Source organism: Semicossyphus pulcher, unplaced genomic scaffold (assembly GCF_022749685.1).
Source record: "Semicossyphus pulcher isolate SPU_LCO1_2020_fin unplaced genomic scaffold, fSemPul1.0.p SCAF_6, whole genome shotgun sequence".
Lineage (NCBI taxonomy): Eukaryota > Metazoa > Chordata > Actinopteri > Labriformes > Labridae > Semicossyphus > Semicossyphus pulcher.
Window position 1 is genome coordinate 31,962,983 of NW_027211737.1, and position 19,429 is coordinate 31,982,411.

At 40.3% G+C, this 19,429-nt stretch overlaps 2 protein-coding genes across 4 annotated transcripts in view; one reads left to right on the plus strand and one right to left on the minus strand.

The window, feature by feature from the left end:
* prdm6 (PR domain containing 6) overlaps positions 1–19,429 on the plus strand; it is a 69,915-nt gene that overhangs the window by 13,967 nt on the left and 36,519 nt on the right. For both annotated transcript variants that reach the window (XM_069683005.1, XM_069683006.1), the window contains one exon: positions 10,486–10,613. In XM_069683005.1, the coding sequence (XP_069539106.1) occupies positions 10,486–10,613 (128 nt within the window). The remainder of the gene's footprint in view (positions 1–10,485; positions 10,614–19,429) is intronic.
* Positions 12,770–17,982, minus strand: LOC138610277 (GTPase IMAP family member 8-like). 2 transcript variants are annotated; one of them, XM_069683003.1, is made up of 4 exons: positions 17,945–17,982; positions 17,711–17,814; positions 17,158–17,200; positions 12,770–16,382 (listed from the first exon to the last, which is right to left on the minus strand). In XM_069683003.1, exons 3-4 carry the CDS (start codon positions 17,174–17,176, stop codon positions 13,186–13,188), a joined length of 3,216 nt encoding a protein of 1,071 aa, XP_069539104.1. In that variant the 5' UTR covers positions 17,177–17,200; positions 17,711–17,814; positions 17,945–17,982; the 3' UTR covers positions 12,770–13,185. The 2 variants fall into 2 exon arrangements, with proteins under 2 accessions (XP_069539104.1, XP_069539103.1); XM_069683002.1 differs by having other exon boundaries at positions 17,158–17,204.

Here is a 19,429-nt window from a genome sequence, read left to right on the forward strand (position 1 = left end):
GTCTCCAGCAGTGAGTCAGTCCCCATAGAGCCCCATGTTAAACTTTACAGCAGAAATAAACATGTTTACAGCCTGGTACAAAAAACCGTTTGGGTCTCTATAGCTCATTTCTCTCTTCATGACAACTGTACGGGGAGAATCTTTATACAGCTCACCTGTTTACCTCACCTCAGCTAGTTCAGCTAACTCAGTCACTGAACGTAACCTCTGGGCCGTGTTTGTGCTGTTGGAGCCTTTTGGAGATTTGTTCACGTAAATATCAGGTTTGTTGTTGGCTTTTCCCCGCCGAGAAGACGGCGGCCCCTAGTGAAGAGAAGACTGGTTCTTTTCTGGTTTGTGTTGTTTCAGCGCCACTCGCCCTCTCAATGGAGAAAAGGGGCGAGCGAGTGACAACACCACTATGTTCCCCAAGCTCTCTTAGCTATTTTAGACTAATAAATAAACAACTCCAGTCAACTACCACAAATATTAACTTATTCTCTTGGAAAAATGGTTAGCCAACAAATGAATTAGCCACGGCACAGACTGTATAGCTTTGATAACTGACCGTTTGCTCGGAGTTGAGGACTCATTCAAGATGTTCTGTAGTAGCTGCAGCATGTGTTGATCATATTATCAGACTTTGTCATCTCAGCTCCTGTCGTGTTCAATCAAAACTTGGCATAAATCAGACCTACCCGCCCTCGGATTAAAGTCAACTAGAAACCAGAGATTCTGTTTTGCTGTGTTTAAAAAAAAAAAGGGGATCATCTGCCTTAAAGGTCAAACTGTGGTCACCACAAACCACCCTCAGCCTGGTGCTGTTTGGTTAAACCCACTCAGTGAGTCGGGTTAGCTCAGTTCATTTCTCCTCTGTGTGACATCACCCTGTAGGCATGGTAACCACAGGGGTTCAAGAACAAAGACTGGGGTTTTCCATCATGACCTTCATGTTGGAATAACAAAGAGAGTGTGTGAACATGTGTGCAGTGTCTTCATAATCCAGCAGCATGTTTGATCAGAGTGTTTTTACACAGTGATACAGCCGCTGGTGGTTTCCTCTCTTGTGTTGGAGTCTGTAGGGGCTTAACGTGCTGTGAGGAGCTACAGTGAAAATGGTTACACCTCTTCAGGTCAGAGGGTTGAAGCCATGTCAAGGTGTTATGATTGCAGCTGAACAGGCTATTATTCTACAAAGGAGGACTAAAATTGGATTTGCCATTTTGCTACATATATGTTCTCTTCTTGTATCTATTTCCTCTATCGACTATCCTCCAATGGTTTTCTATGGTGTACGTTTCCTTTATACCCCTTCTGTATTCTCGGAGTCCCAAAGGATGGTTTGACTTTTATTTTGTTGCAAGTTCTTCTGGATGGAGGGCTGGTACAAAAACTGGATCTGAGATCAGAGGGGAAAAGGCCAATGAGTTCCAGGATTGAAAAAAATAAGACCTGGAGGATATAGAGTAATCAACCATTGCACACACCATTACTCGTGTCTTTTTGTGGGTGGTGTTCCCTGAGTCCTGGTGGTAGTACATTAGTCCTGTAGGTGATGGAATGGCAGTCTGTGGGTGGTGGGACGTTATTCTTGTGGTTGGTGGTGCATCAGTCCTTCGTTTAAGGTACAACAGTACGGTGGCTTGTGTTACGTTCTGTGGGTGATGTGGGAGCTGGTACATCAGTCCTTCGGTTGATGGTACATTAGACCTGTGGGTGGTGGTATGTCTCTCCTGTGGGAAGTGGAATATCTGTCCTGTGGGAGATGGCACATCAGTCCCGTAGGTGGTGGTTTGTCTGTCCTTTGGATGGAGGTACATCTGTCTGGTGGGTGAAGATAAGTTTCATCATCACTTTGGTTTGGTTGTTGAGACTACATTATTCCCATGGGTGGCTTTACCTAAGTCCTGTGGGTGGTGGTACGTCAGTCCTTTGGTTAGTGGCTAATCACTCCTAAGGTGTAAGGTCAGTCCTGTTGGAGGTGGTTAATCGGTCCTTTTGGTGGTGTACCAACTCCTGAAGAACTGAAGTACCATCTGTCCTGTGGGATGTGGTGTATCAGTGCGTCAGGTGGTGGTATGTCAGTACTGTCCGGTTAGGACTGTCTGGTTATGGCAGTCCCTGGGCTGGTGGTACATCAGTGATTTTGGTAGGATTACATGAGTCCTGTGGGTAGTGGTACGTCAGTCCTGTGGGTGGTAGTACATCAGTCCTTAAGGAAGTGGTACATTATACTTTGGTTGGTTGTGCATAATTCCTAGTGGAGGTAAATGTTATTCCTACAGATGGTGCCACATCTGTCCTGTGAGTGTTGGTACGACAGTCCTCCAGGTGAGGGCACAGTGGGCCCTTTGTTGGAAGCATGTCACTCTCGTAGGACTTGGTATGACAGTCCCGTGGGTTGTGGTACATCAGTCCTGGGGTGGAAGTGAAGATCTGGTGGAGGTAAGTTTGTCCTATGTGTGGTGGTGCATCAATCCTTCTGTTGGTTGCACATCAGTCCTCTGGAAGGCTGTATGTCAGTCCTGCAGATGGTGGTACCTCAGTCCTTATGTTTATGGTACAGCCATGCTCCAGATGAGGGTTTAGTAGTATGGCATAACCTCAGGCCTGCAGGTGGTAGTACATTAGTCCTGCAGTTGTTGCTGCATGCTACTCTGCTGCTCCTAGCTGCTCCTCCTTGTTTTGTGAGAAAGCAGCCGCTCTGCCTTCAGACGGGACCTGGCCGATGTTGACACTGTGGTGAATCAGGGTCGGTTATCCAAATATTATCAATTTCTCTGAACGATTATTACCCCTCTGATTTATGAGTCCGCTTGCTGCTTGCTGAAAACACAGTTTCAGATGGTGAAGCAGCTCTCGTTGGATGTGTGGAGGCCCAGACTGTTGCTCTTGGGCACGGTGGTGGAGGCGGTGATGATGGTAGCGATGGCAGCGGGGTTTGTGAGGCGTTCTGCTGAAAAATTGTCTCCCCAGTGACGGGCTGTGTTTAAGAAAACTGAAAGATTTGGTGGACTGAATACCAGCATGTCTTTATTTTGGTTTTATCCGACCTTCATTTCATTTCACCTTGCAAGTCGGCCATGAACAGATTCTGTGGTCAGAAGATTTAACATCCAGAGTGACAACAGAGAGTAGAATCAAATGGATGTTGAGACTGAACAGAAGTTTCCTCTCTTTCAGGATCTTAAAAGGGATGAGGAAGAGTAGCAGGTAGGAACAGTGGATGAATGACAAGAAGGAGTTACAAAAAGGAGATGTAGCGAAAGGAGAAAGGAGGGGCTGAGGAGGAGACATGGTAAGATAAGGAGGAGGAGGAGGCTGATGAAGAGAGCAGATAACAGTGGAATTAGTGGAGTCTCATTGATTAGCTGTAGAACTGAAGTGTGCGAGCATTGATCGGCTCTCAGGAACAGTTTTACGGGATTTGGACTGAAAAAGAAGAAGAAGACGACAGTTTGTTGTGCGGAGAAACAAAGGAAGAGTGACAGTTGGACTTTTTGTCTGCAGATACAGTTGATGGTTTCTAAGCATCTAAACATCCTCTCTACTGACCAGAGGAACAGCAGGTCTTGGAGTCTAAACTTAGTCTTTCATTCAAAGATAACCAATCAGATAACCGTTAGATGTTAATCTAGTTTTAATCTTGAAGAATGTCAGTTAGAAATGTCTTATGAGTCATTATCTTTTGTTGAACTCAATGATTATTGACTATAAACTGCAGCATTCAGTGTTTTCATTGGTATCATGAACTGAGTGTCGAGTTGACTTCCCCTGGAAATATTACAAGCCGCGTCCATCACCCAGCAGTGATTGGTCCATCATTTTGTAGGCTGAAGCAGTGTTCTGTTCTCTCCGGTCTCTGGTCAGTTGTGAGTAAACGGTTACGAACGCAACAAACAAAGACAAGATTGATGATTGCATGAGGTGAAACAAGTGAAAATCTAATCATCGATAGATGATCAGTCAAAACTGTCAGTGAGGATGCTGTTTGGATCTTTGCTGTAGGTTCAAAGTCCTTAAATTTGTTTGTTCGTGACTGACTTGAGTATTGTATGGTGGTGCAACGGTTAGCTCTGTCTGCCTCACAGCTAGAAGGTTCCTGGTTCGAATCCCAGTGTGGATGTAGTGGGCCTGTCTGTGTGGAATCAGTATGTTCACCACGTGCATGCGTAAGTCTGGCCCAATTGTACGGATGTGATGTCAAAGTAGCCCCTGTGATAGGCACTGCATCTTGCGATGGTGATGTCATTTGGAGCCAGAGTCTGCGCAGTAGAGATCAGCGGGTGGTGCCGCCGTAGCCACTTCCACACTTAACTTATCGCCGTTCGTCCTCCACTCTGCTAATCCGGAACTGATTGGCTGCAGGAGCTGTATTGGTCAACAGAGCTGTCAATCATCATTTTGACAGCATCAAATAACTCAGAAAATATAAACTTGTGAGAAAAATGAACACTGTGACACGAATCAGCATGATAAGAACTAACTATAATGACAGAAACCATGTTTGAGAAAAATGTATTTGACGTGTATTTTGATTTTATAGTTTGACTCATGTCCCATCTGTTAACATGGAGGAGGCGGGCTTTATGAGCTATACTGCAGACAGTCAGCAGGGGGCGACAGAGAGGGTTTGGCTTCACTGTTAGGGAGCTGTCATGTCGTCCATCTTTTTATACAGTCTGTTGTCCGGCCCTCCTGCACTGCTGGCATCGCATTCAGAGCCAGCCGATTCAGTGATTTGACGACATGATTTAAGAAATTATTCTCGAGTAAAATACTGAATCTCCTCACAGCAGCTTCGGTCGAAAAAATACAAACTTTGAGGATCCTAAGAAAACTCACACACACATCTGTGTCTCTCTCTCTCTGTGTGTGTGTGTGTGTGTGTGTAAGTGAGAGAAAGTGTCGTAACACCTTTAGACATGATAACTCACAGCTGCATTAGTGACTTACTGACAAACACACGTCACACACCCACTGATAAATACATTTAACACTCACACACACACACACAACACACACGTACACTAACACACACACACTCAACACACACACATCGTCCTCTGATGGTGAAGCAGCCAGTGTTGCTTCAGAGCTGCAGTTAAGTGTTTTTAACTGATAATGGAGCACATTCCTGTCTGGAAACACACACGCACACACGCACACGCACACACACACACACACACACACACACACACACACACACACACACACACACACACACAGAGTATCTCTGTAGCGTCGGCTCGGTCCAGACAAGGAGAAGATTTACTCTCAGTAATAAGGTCGAAAGGTCAAAACACTGTCAGTAAATTTCAGACACACTTTCTGTCATACAGACACACACACACACACACACACTCAGCTGTGAGTAGAGGTTGTGCAGATCGCTCACCAGCAGCTGTCACTCAGAAGTAAAGAGTGTGTTCAGCACAAAAAGCTAAATAATGGAGTCGACTCACCGTCATGTGGAACATCACCATTTAAAGAAACGCATTTTAAAGGAATCGTTTCACATTTTTCTGCCATCCATTAAATGACCAGATCACAGACATATATATACATATATATATATATATATACATGTATATACATTTATATATGTATATATATTCAGTGTATCTAGAAGTAAATTCTCTTTTCCTCTTTGAAAACACGTTATGTTAAAGTTAAACGCCAAATTTCATTTTAGATTAGTCCACAGATCTTTTTCAAATATTTGTGCAAAAGACAAATTACATATTTATGTTGGTAGAGTGTGTGTGTGTGTGTGTGTGTGTGTGTGTGTGTGTGTGTGTGTGTGTGTGTGTGGCAGTGACAGCGCAGTAAGTAGACAGAGATCACTGACTGAAAGAGAGAGCTGTTATCCACCCTCTTAAAACACACACTGGCTGTCGTAGTGTGTGTGTGCACGTGTGTGTGTGTGTGTGTGTGTGTGTGTGTGTGTGTGTGTGTGGTGTTAATCCTCCCCTCTTGCGTCCTCTCCTCTGGTTCTTGTAAATGTAAAGAGGCAGAGACGGACAGATTACACTCTCTGACATCCTCCACTTCATCTTGCTGTTACGTCTTGAATCAGCAGAAATGCCATCACACTGTTTTTTTTCTGTGACAGGATTTAAACGTTGTGTTCCTCTTTTTATTTACAATCCAAATAAGACTCATTTTGTGTGTTTGTAAACTTTGTATCTGCACAACAAATGAAACTTATTTGAGAGGTTTTGAAGACAGAGTTTGTTATTATTGGACACAAAAGACCATTATGTAGACTTAAGGTAGTATTTAAGGTAGTATTTATGGTAATATTTTTTGGTTTTAGTACTGATTAATGAGCCTCTTAATCCTCTGCAAATGTATACATCTGTGAAAATGTGTAATTTGTTGTTTTTTAATGTTTTTTTTCTCTTTGAAAAGAGGAAATATTTTTCTGATCAGAAGGTTAAAGAGCTTTGGTTTTCACGTTTAGCATATTTACTACTGTAAAAGCCAATCAATATGCACAACAACAAAGTGCCATATTTCAGGGGCTCAAAATGAATCATAGGTACAGAAAGTTTTGGTGTTGCTCCAGTTGCTTCATCCTGCAGCAGTGAAACAGGCTGTAATGGCTGCAACATAATCCTTGATGGGTCAAAGGTCGTCCACTAAAAGTTCTTGTTTCCACCGACAGGCTCAGATTGTTATTCTAAGTGTGTGACAACATGACAGAAAGGATCCCTACAGAGATAGACCTTTTTGTTACAGAGGAAGATGATTGTTTAAACCACACACAGACGTTACATCGCTCTCTGCACACACACCAGACTCCATTCATAAAAACACTGATTTTACCCCACAGAACACAGGAGCTGTTTGTCTACCACTGCCTTCTTTGGTTAGTTTTGTTGCATTATTATGTGCTACACAAATATTGTTTTGTATCCGAACTAATAATTTAAAAGACGTAAGCCACACCATAACACTAAAAATCAAAGACCAGCGGCTCCAGTGTACAGCAAGTAAAAATGTCTCTCAATGGAGTCTGGTTGCTTGGATAAGATAACGTTGCAGCCATTACAACTTGTTTTTACAGCTAAAGCAAACCACTGAAGCAATTCCAAAACCTTTTTACCTTTTAGTAATTTAGACCCCAAAATATGCAAATAAATACAGGAATGGCGCTTTAATGGAAAAGATAGCTGTCCGTTTCAGCCCTTGTGGAGGTTTAGCGTTAAGAAAGAGCTAAAGACAAAGAAAGGAAGGCCTGCGCACTGGTCCTTCTCCTCCAGCTGGTGTGATGTGTGGTCTCAGTGTGTGAATATAGCTCTGAGCAGCTGAAAGGGTCATCAGTCCACACAAACTGAGGGTCAAACAAGGAGAATTTATGGAGCTCTACAAAACCGAAGCTGAAACAAAAAAGTGAAGTTTTCAACACGATTGTTGGAGAAACGACAGCCGGAGCTGTGAAGTGACGCCGGCAGCCCGGCAGTGTTTGCAACATTTTCTATCTGTTGAACCAAACATCGTGTTTTATTTGGCCGTTTGTCTCGCAGATGGAATTCTGCAGCGATGGATTCGATAAACACAGGCAGCCAAAATGTCTTTGACAGAACAGCATCGAGCTAGAAAGCAGCTGTTGGTGTGAGAGGCTGCGGTCCTCTGCAGCTTCAGGCAGCAGAGGGTCAAACACAGGTGCTGCTGTTAATGAGGACACAATATCACAATACCCGAGATGAAGAAAACAACCGAAATGTGCTTAATATCATTGTGAAATGTAAATAAAATGTATGTCTGCTTTGGGCTTCCGTACTCTCAGTCATTTGCATTAATTGTTTGTTGTCTGTACGGACAGCAGAGCGGCTCAGGTCATCACCGTGTAAACACACTCTTCACTGCTTCATGGATTGATGGATTCATAATGAACACAGAGAGGCGACTCATTTCATCCTGATTATCTGAATCTGTTTATTCATCTTTTACTCATCTGTTTATTGTTTTTATTTGTACGCTCATTTTGTACTCCAGATGTTCTGGTCAGATTTTTGTCAAGTACAGTTTATACAGAAGCAATCCCAAACTCTCACTGCAAATATGACAATACCTGCGACTGTATTGTTGACGATCAATTTTCACAGAAAAATGTCATCTCAGTTGAGACACGTTTTTGGCTCGGGTCAGACTGCTCGTCCAAACAGAAGAAAAAAATCTTCCTCTTTTGTTCCTACATGGAGACAAGTTTTGTTTATGTTTCATGCATCAGTGTTTGAGCGCCAGAGCTCAGAGCTTGCTGAGGCTTTTGCAGATGCAGCATTGAGGCTTTTAAACAGGTGTAAATCAGGTGTGTGTAACGTTTAACACCCAGCAGGTCTGTTATACCACAGCTTCAGTGTGACGGTGGATTAGAGGCCGATGATGTGTTACTGACGTTTGTTTGAAACATTTCAAATCAACTGGAGTTATTTCTTTTTGTTTGAGCCTCAAGTGCAGGACACAAAATCACACTATTATGGGATGTTTCTCTGAGAATATACAGATGTTTGACTTTGTTTTACCATAAATACACCTGTTTTACAGTTCTTCACTTACACTCATCTTTGGGTTTAAAACTCCTAAAAACTGAAGGTTTTTGCGTCACAATATAAACAGTTTAAGATCTTGTCAACTTTTCTGGAAGTGAGACTTTCCATTGACTCTTGTGTAACTGACTTTTTCTGCTGATAAAACACATAATGGAATAATCTGCATGTCTATGATCTATACATCTATATTAAAGGATAATAGATCTACAGATATAGTTTATAGATAATTTGTATGTCCAGAAGAGTCTGCACATCCTCAGCAGTTTACTTGTCCTCCCTCGGTTTGTTCTTTAAGATCTTTAATGCATCCTAATGCTTTTATATCAGATGTCTGGTTTGATATTGCAAAAACACAACCAGAAACAGCGGCGTTGTTTAAAAAGAAGCATTTTAAAACCGTTAAAGTAGTGGAAGCAACATACATTCAAAATAGGATTACATAGAGATAAAAATAAATAAATAAATACATAAAACCATTTATGGTTGAAGGCATACTCAATTCACCGATCTTTATAATTTAATCAACATTAACATTAACATGTTCTGTTGATGGACATAATAAAATTTAACAATTCTACTTATTGCACAGCTTCAAAAAGCTGCTATTTTAATGTTTGTATTGTGGAACTAATTAATTCTGCGTATGTTGAATGTTGCTGTGTTGCCTGTTGTAGTGATTGTATAGCTTGGCGGAGGGATACGTGAGTGAGGCGACGTTTGGTCGCGTTTTTTCCAGTTGGAATTTGATCCCGATATTTCATGAGTTGTGCTTTTGTTACTTTTTCTGCTTGAAATTTAACTCGGCTGTAGGTGAAGTAATACTCGAACTAATAAGTTGTTCAATTATAACCGCTGTGTCAGTACTGCTCATATTAATAACACGGCAGGATAAACGTGTGCTCCAGTATTCACCACAAGATGGCGGTGCCTCCCTGAGTGAAACGGTTGAGCGCGATGGCGCCTGTCAAACAGAGGTAATCATATCAGCTATGTTAGCTAACTGAACTGCTTGTAGCTAAGTAAGATTTGCCCCGGTATTCCTCAGGTTAGTAACTTTAAAATGAGCCAATATGTGGTAAAACATAATTTTCTGTTCTCTGACCTGTAAGAGAAACGTGTTTTATGCGTTCATAAGTTACTGGAAAGTACCTTTTGTAAGTCAGTGTTAGCTAGCTGAACTAACCAGTTAGTTGAACGTTAGCTCAATTTAGATAATGACTTGCAGTATTTCATGTAACTTGGCGCCTCCGTCATATTGCACAAGGGAAGTTTGTGTTTACAACTCTGCCATTAATATAAGATGTTGAAATTTAAATAGTTTTCAAGTCTCAAGTTTCAAGACTTTTCTAGTTGGATTTCCCTTTTTGACAGGTTGTTAGCATGCTAAATGCTGATTAGCATACATATCAAATTGTCTACCTGGTAACAGACTGTTTGCGCTAAAGCTGTAGTGAAGGGCCACAATGTACTTTAACTGTATATAGGCAGGGTATACATTAAAACAGAATTATAATCTGACATTTTTACTTACTGACTTGTTTTTGAGTTTGTATCTTAATGGATTATCTGAGCTGGAAAATGGAGAGCCCTGAAAATGTATATATTTTTGCATAAAGCTTGGCAGTATGATGAGAATGATGAGAATAAGATGCGTCATAGATAGCAAAAAGAAATACTAAATCTGTTTTTATTCTAAAGATTTATATTGCAGCCTCTCCAATGTGCAGATGAAGTGATAAATCAAATATCTTTGGGTTTGGTACGGTCAGCCGGCCAAAATGAGGAACTAAAGGACTCACCTTGGGCAATGGGAAATTGTGATTTCCCTTTTTTTTAATAAACTGCAAATTAATTGAAATAAATTGTTGTAAAAGTGTCAAAATAATATGAAGGGCATAGAGATCATTTAATGCTCATAATACGGGCCCTGTATATTTGTGTGTTCCAGATCTACGATGCAGAGGGGACCTTACAGCACTTTATTGATGGTAATGATCCCAGTAAGTCCAGCTGGATGAGGTATATCCGCTGTGCCCGACACTGTGGGGAGCAGAACATGATGGTTGTACAATACAGGTAAGAAAGAGCTCTGTATCCCCTTAAAACACGCTGCATTTCTTCTTTGTGGTTTATTAGCTTGACTTTTGTTGAAGCTTTCTCATGTGATGTGTGGATGTATTATTTGGTTCAACAGAACAGTTGACACCTGAGGGTTATTAATAACCTGCCTTAGATAATGGCATTCATTTCCTGATTGTCTACACACCAGGTGAAATTCTTCTTGCAAAATTTTTAATCAACTGTCATCGTAAGTATCAGCCCCACAGTGACATTTACTCACCCAGCACTACTTTTAGTCAGCAGACATCAATGAAACCGCTCAGTGTGGAAAGGGCATGGCTCAGAAAAACCTGTTAAGAGAATATGCAGAGCTACCAACCACAGAACTAATTATTCCCAGAAGTGATGAAGGATTAAATATAGTAACAGGCCAGGTGACATAATCAGCAGTATCTCGAGCACATGCTTGCACAAAAATATCCACACCTCCCCAAAAAAAGTTAAATTTTACAACATTTTAGAGATTTCTTGGCAATAAAATAACCTCAGCTGTTGGATATTGAACTTGTGATTTTGTATCTTTCAGAAGAATCAAACTTGTATAAGATCAGGGATATTTGCATGAATCTAAGCGGCCTTTAGTTGCATACAGATTTGGAATTTCCCTGAAGACTGACATAGGTGTGGATGACCATAATTGAATTCCTATCAAAGGTATTTAAAACAAGTAGGCCTAAATCCTTTCCACGGTAGGGTGCAGCCCAAACATTTTTTAAAACACCACGAAAAAATAAACAAAGAACGTCAGAGCATCTTTGTGGTTTGATTTCTCTAAGAAGTACATACATTAATATACAATGGAAAATTAATTTAAAAGTTACTAAAATGACACTATGACTTTAATGGACCTAACTTCTGTGATGTTGGGATGTTTGACAAATGCATTCCTTCATACAGGCTGTAATCTTCACCAACAAATCCATTTTAGTATAAAGAGCCTGCTGTGTGGATTAATTTAATAAGTCAAGTTGTCATTTCTCCTCCTTTTAAGCAAGTAGTTTTTAAGCAACGTATTAAACGTGTCCAGGCTAAATCAGAGAGGAGCTGGGGGCGGGTGCAGACATTGTCTCCAGTCAATGCTGTAAGGAGCTAAAGTAATCTATATCTAAATAGTCTTGGAAACAAGTGCAGCTCATTCAAAATCCGGTTGTGAAATGTGCTTGATTGTGCAGTCAGAGAGAGAATCATGTCCACTGTCAACTATTATTCTACAGTATGAGCTGCAGTTGTTCATGAAGGAAACACTACAGTTTCTTAAAAGCAGAATATCAGTGTTTCTGTGCTACCTGACCAAAGGTAGTTTAAGATAAAGTCACTTTATGCACAAAAACTATTTCCCTAAAATACTTTGTGCTCTATTTTGTTAATTTCCCTGTTTTCGCAAAGACCTGATAATATTTTTTACTACAGAATATGTTAAATATTGGTCAGGCTTTTGGTCAGAGATTTTGTTTGTATCTAATTGCAGCAAAAGCACCTTCTACAGAAAAGAATCAAACATATGTTATTGTACCTTTGAGTCTTCCTTTCAAACTTTAAAACAGAAAAAAGGCCATTCTTCCTCACTGGCAAGTAAGCGGCAGAGTTTGCCCCATTTATTTACACTATTCATCACACTTTGTACATGAAAATAAATGTTCATATAGTTTCAAACATCAGTTATCAAATTTAAATTGTTTTGCCAAATATTCTGAATAACACAGACCGTTGTTTAATTAGTCCTGATGTGTTCACCTACGTAGTCAAATCTAATCTTGTTTAAAATATTTTATTTTTAAAGGTATATAATATTTTATCTACCCAACGACATAAAAACACCTCCATAGTTCACATGTTTCTGCTGCTCTTTTAGCTTGGTTAGCATGTTGACTAATGCAAGAATTTGCTGCCCTTCCCTAAACAATCACATTGCATTCAATGAATTTATACTGCAGGTCTACATATCACTCATCTATATTTTTAACTTGCTACAGGTCAGTCAACTGTTCATGACTGTTTTTATTAAAGTGTTAGCCTTCTCTGTAAAGACCTTGATTACAGAAGAAAATGCTTATTGATCACTTTATGAGAAAAAGTTCCACAAACATTTAATTATTTATTTTGTACATTTTTTAAATAGTCAAGTGTTTTTACAAGAAACGAGAACATATTTGCAGATTGTTCAAATAAGAAACATTGTAAATGACTAATACATTACATAAAATATGGTGGGAAATGACAATTACAGCAGTAATACTACAACTTAAATTCATTGTTTATGTCATTGTAATCTTTACACATGAATACATTTGCTTCTTGTTTTGCCAGATAACACTTAAAATCTGTTGTTTGACTAGTGCATTGAGCCATTTAAATATACATACTGTGGTTAAATAAAGTAGTGGCATCTGAACAACTCGATACAGGCGATCTTCATACACCAATTCAATACACAAACACACCAAAAATAAATGTCATCTAATACTTAAAGCCCTCAAACTAAGCTAACAGTTTTGCAGCTGAAACTGTTCCCAAAGAACAATTCAGCTTATAAAATCCTACAACCCCTGTTCAAGTTCCCAACATGTTCCTGTATCCAGTTTTGTATTTCCTCCTCGTGTTTTTGGTTTAGCTCGTTGATTTCTTTGTAGAGATGTTCTGTGTGACTTTTTGATTTCAGCACATACATTTCTTGTTCTTGTCTTTTCTTCAGTGCATCAATGTCTCTCTTGTATTTATTTTTCTGGCTCAGCTGTTTTATTATATAGTCATTTCGTTCTTTCTGCTTTTGCTTCATATCCTTAATTTCCTTTTCATACTTTGCCACCTCTACGACAGCATCGTTGTCATATATGTGACTGACTCTGAATTCATTGTATTCTTCAGCCAGCCTTCTGGCCTCCTCTTCGTTTTTCCTCTTCAGCTCCCTCAGTTGCTTCTCATAGTTTTCTTGGACTTCTTTCAATTCTTGCGCCTCTTGTTCTTTTCTGATTCTATCTTCTTCTTTTCTTTGGTTTTCATATCTTTTCATTTGCTCCTCGTGATCTTCTCTGATCTTTTTAAGTCGTGCTTGCTCCTCCTTTTGTCTCTGTTCTTCTTCTAGGCGTCGTTTCTCCCACGACTTCCTTCTTTCCTGCTCCCAAGCCTCACGTTCCTTTTTCATGTCTTCTCTGCTTTGTATCAATAACATCTTTTCAACAGTTCCCTTTTTTTCCTGTTTGTTATTTAATTGTTTCTCGAGATTTTCAGCTTGTTGTTCCATTTCATGGCGCTGGGATTCCTCCTGCCTTCTCTTGATAGTATCCTCCTTTTCTCTTTCTCTCTTCCTCTTCTCCTGCTCCTTTTTCAGTTGCTCTTCTTTTTCTCTGATCATTTTTTGTCTCTCTTCTCTTTCTTGATCAAACTTGGATATCAGCTTTGCCATTTTATTTTTCTTCTCTTGCAGTTCTTCTTGACGTTTCCTTTCAAGGTCCCTCTGCTCCCTCTGTATCTCTGGTTCCCTCTCCGTCATGATCCTCTCCTTTTCTTTTTCAATGGCTGCCTCTGCCTCACTGAACATCTCGGAGGTATAGTGGCCACCGCCATTTTCTTTTATCATTGACTCCACTTTGGTCAGCAGCTCTTTGACTTGAGTTTGATTCTTCTGATCCTTGTTATTGAGGACCTGGTATCTTCCTCCACAGTCGTCTAGCAGTTTTTTAACAAAGCCTGTACTGTCTCCCTCTATATATCCCTCAATGGTTTGATCTTCAAGATCATCTCCTTTGGTGAATATCACAACGATGAAGTTTTCTGACTTCTTTCCAAAAAATGTCTTGATAAGCTCCACAGTATCTTTTTCCTCCTGTGTGCAGCGGTTGATTTGCAACACTAATAAGAACACATGAGGTCCAGGAGACAACAAGCTGATGCATTTTACAAGCTCCTTTTGAACTTCATCATTGGACAGAGTCGTGTCAAACAAGCCGGGGGTGTCGACCACGGCGACAGCCTGCCCATCAATCTCTCCTATCACTTTTCGGCAGTGCACAGTCACCGACTCTAAGCAGGCTTTTGATTTGAAACTTTTTTTCCCCAAAATGGTGTTTCCAGTGGCACTCTTCCCACAACCAGTCTTACCGATCAGCACCATTCTGAGACAGTCGCTGCTGCAGACCATGTCATGAGACTCTTTACTCTGCGTCTTCCGGAGGGAATACTTATTCTGCATTACCGGAAGAGACTGTTCACTATTCACTGTCCCGACAGACTCTCCGCTCTTCACTGTCCCGACAGACTCTCCGCTCTTCACTGTCCCGACAGACTCTCCGCTCTTCACAGTCCCGACAGACTCTCCGCTCTTCACAGTCCCCACAGACTCTCCGCTCTTCACAGTCCCGTCAGGCTTTCCGCTCTTCACAGTCCCGTCAGGCTCTCCGCTCTTCACAGTCCTGACAGGCTTTCCACTCTTCACACTTACAAGGGACTCTTTACTCTTTGCAGTCCAAGGGGTTTCTTTCCTTTGCACCCCCCTGAGAGACTCTCTACTCTGTATCGTCCTGACAAACTGTGCGTTCTGATATTTAGAACCTTCGGCATTAAAAGTTGCAGTTCTTGTAGGCCGATTAACAAGAGGCTTCGGAAACATATCTTTTGTGAATCCTCTACATCCTACAGCTCCCATCTTCTCCACGGTATGAAGCACCTCCGACACTTGCTGCTTGTCCTTGATGTTGAAGACAACATATCTGTCTCCACAGCTCTGAATGAGCTGTTGGATGTCTCTGTTTTCTTTTAGAAACCGTTCAACTGCTGGAAAGTTAGGATTCCCCTCCACAGCAAAGAGAATTATGGTGAAATCTTTGATTCTTGACTTGAAGGTGCTCTGGATGGTCTCCAACTCTTTCTTGTCTTCTTCATTTGGAGGATCTAAAGGTAGGACCATGACGAAGGCGTGGACGCCCTGAGGATCACAGAGTATGAGACTCTTGTACGATTCCCTCTTTGCTGCTGCAGGTTTTCTGTACAATGCAGGCAGCTCCACCAGGGAAATGGGACGTCCCAACACCTCTGCCTCATTTTTAACACACTCTGAGCCTGCGATTGGATCAGACTTTCGTTCTCCCAGAATTGCAGTAGCTGCTGATGTCTTCAAGGCTCCATGTCTCCCACAAAATACCAGGTTCAGAGAGGGCTTTCTACATTCTGGTGCTACCATGTTATCACTCTCTTCGCTACAGGTCAGATATTCTCTCCTGTTTTCACGTGCTATGTTCTCAATTTTTTCCATCAATTGTTCACGAACATCATCATGAAAATCGTTGTCATCAAAGTTGATTCTTTGCAGTTGTCTGCAGTCTTGAATCAGTTGGTTGACTGCAGAGTTCCCTCCACTATAAGTTTGTGTTATGATGATCAGTGAGTATTTAAAAGCATCTGCTCCAAAGAGGCTCATGATGAACTTCAGTTTTTGTCTGTTCTCCTCAGTAAAATCCGAAGGGTTAACTAACAGCAGCAGAACATTTGGTCCAGGGTGGCACTGAGCCACTGACCTCCTCATCTGAAATTTGAGTTGATCCTCAAGCAAACTGAAGATGTCTCCTGTTTTCACTAGTGTAAAGGGTTTCTTCCCCCACTCTCCTTGGATTTGCTGACACTGCCTCGACACTTTTGGATGACAAAGATCTTTTTTTCCTGTCATGAAGTTACTAATTGTTGTCTTTTCATTCGGCTTCTTCCCAAACATCAGGATCCTGAGTTCGGATGCTGTTAAACAATGAGAACAAAAACATTAAAAACTTTCATAATTTCACAAGTAACCATCAATATCGTCATTTCATGAATGCTGGTCATTCATACATACATTTTGTTTTTAAGCATTTAGTGACAGGTAATCTCAATACAGTAATGCAATCTTGAAACATGATAAAGTCTCTATAATCAACCCTCAGCATCTTTGAGCTATCTGTTCATAGATGTTCAAGGAAGTTTTCGTTTGGATTCCTTTTACGGCTTATCTGATAACTGTTGGCCAAGGCATTCATCGTTGAATGATAAGTGATTGGGTTCTGAGATTGAGCAAAGCTTGTTTGCACATCCTGCAGACATTGAATGTATTTTTTTTAATGCAAAATCCTGAAGTCACCTCTATGACATTGGCCGCTTCTGCCCACTGAACAACTCAGTTTTAATGTCAGTTCAGTCGAATTCAGTAAATTAAAAGACATTGGATAAGAATTCATACAAATGAATTCTAATCCACATTAATCTAATCTAAGTTACATCAGATGCATCACAAATAAAACACTGTTTGACATACATAAAAATAAATATCCAAAACACAAATCATATGTGTTGGACGTTTCTTACTGTGGAAGTATCAAAGATTAAAATATGATGGACAGCAATGTGCGCTCATTAACCCTTCCCAACCATAGGTCCTTTGTTATGTGATCTCATTCCTTTTCTTGTAGTGCATTTCCTTGAACGCTTCCTCCTCACTGACAGTTAATATCTATTATGTAAGTGGAAGTAAACCTACCGGATTGTGAGGATGCCATCCTGTGCTTGGGAAATTCCACCTGCTTGCTGAAAGACACAAGACAACATTAGGCCAAATGCAATTTAAAATAATACTAAGGAGTCTTACAGCACAAAGTAAAGGGGGAAGAAAACATGATTTCAGACTAGTTCTTTCCACAAACGTTGTAGTAGTTCACACATCTGTTGACAGTGTTCAGAGCTAACAGACTACCTACATCAGCTAAGACAAATAGTGTGTTATGTTGATGTGTTTTTGGAGTCAAAAGTAGCCATAAAAATACATGAAAAAATAATATATCACACTTAGTTGAATTTAGGTTGATTCACATCAACACATCCTAATACATAGCCTAGATGCCAAATTGCTTTTAAGATACTAAAATTGTATAATCAATATATTTAAACAAAATCAACTCAACAATCAAGTTCGTATTTTTACTTTGGTTGCAGTCATTCATATTTTTGTTTCATTAAACATTAAAGTAAGTCAAGTGAATTGTAAACAAGTATTAAGTATTTTTACATTACAAGGTCTTCCATGCTGCACTCACCTGTGGTTGTTTATCCTTTAATACAGTTGAGTTGAGTCATAACTTCAGGAACAGTATGCTGTAGTTAGTCGTGTTATTCTTTGGCCCATCAGGTCAACAGGTTCCTGAGGATCATCAAAAACACTGTTTTTATCAATCAAATGAAGCACTGAGGCTACAATTACACCTGTTCTGTACGTATTTATATGTATCATTGGATATTTGTTGCATCTATTATCTGTTTAATTTACTCACCAGATAACATTCTGTCTCAAAGCGCATGATGATGTCCCAGCTCCAAAGTGAAATCAATTCTACAGCAGTTAGACTTTATAGCAATGAATGGGTGGAGCCAACACACTGTCAGTGAGATAATGGAGAATTCCATTGCACATTTATGAGAACTAGGAAACAGCTTTGGCAAAATGTCACACAGCTGGTTTCGATAAGAGTCTCGGGTTAAGTTGGACAGGCTTTGGTGTAAGTATGGACACAAAACAATCTACGCTGCCAACCAGGGTCAGGCTTACACAGATCAGGTCAAGTGATATTTAGTTTTACTACAAGTTGCATGCACAGCACACACACATTCAAAACAAAGCTAAAAGAATATGTCCATGTATTATAAACATATATTAACAGATCGGTGAGAACTTGGTTTGTGATGTACAAACGTATTTCTGTAAAAAAAAGGGGACTCCTGTAGAGACAAAGCTTTTTCCTAGAAACGTAAGAGCCTGCGATTAAAACAGATTAAACAGAACAACCTGTTTGTGTGTGTTCGGAAACAGGCCTGTGGGTGCACCTCATTTCCCGTCAAGGCTCATAGAACTGGTATAACTTGTCCTGAACAGTTTCTGTTTTGTCTCTGGGAATTTCAAGAAAAACATGTGACGTAATAATGTATAACCGAACAGCTGATTGAATTCAAGCAAGGTCATAAATGTTTAAAAAAAACACCTTGTAAATACAGTCTGGTTACACCTGTTTAGTGAAGTGCAGATCATCAGTGGTTATGCGTCAGACTTTATCAGGACGGAAATGACATCAAGAGAAAGTGGGAAGGTAAACGCCCTATTCCAATCAGCCTTACCTGTAGCTTCTCCAGGGTTTTCCAAACACATATTTTACATATTTGGGTGTTAATGACCAACAGATACAAAAAGTTTAGGAATTGATTCAGTAGATTGCTTCAGCTGGCAGCTGTGAAACAGTCTGTGATAACTGCAACATAATCCTTGAGGGTGAATGCCACATTAATGTATGTCCACTAAAATTGCTTGTTATTTTTTAGTGTCTGACAACATTACAGAAACTTTCCCAACAGAGATAGACTTGGGAAGATTTGGGTCCCTTTTTTTAACCAGAAACAGCTGTTACATCGCTCACTTCAAAGCCACTTGATTCCCTTGACAAAACAGTAACTTTACCTGGCTTTACCTCCTTATATTGCTGTGTGACTTTGGTGTTTAAAAGCTTTAACTACGATCCAACAAACACAAAAACAGTCTGAGCCTGACAGTGGCAAAAACAAGCACTTTAAGTGGATGTACTTTTACGTTGCCACCACTACAACCTGTTTCATCGCTGCTGGCTGAGTCAGTCTACTAGAGCAATTCTAAAACTTTAGTACCTGCTCGTCATTAACACCTTGTGAGGTATTTAGGTTGTTTGATTTAAAGCCTAGCGCTGTTTGTATCGATGCCGTTATTTAAGAGCTGATACTAAAACTATTCTTGT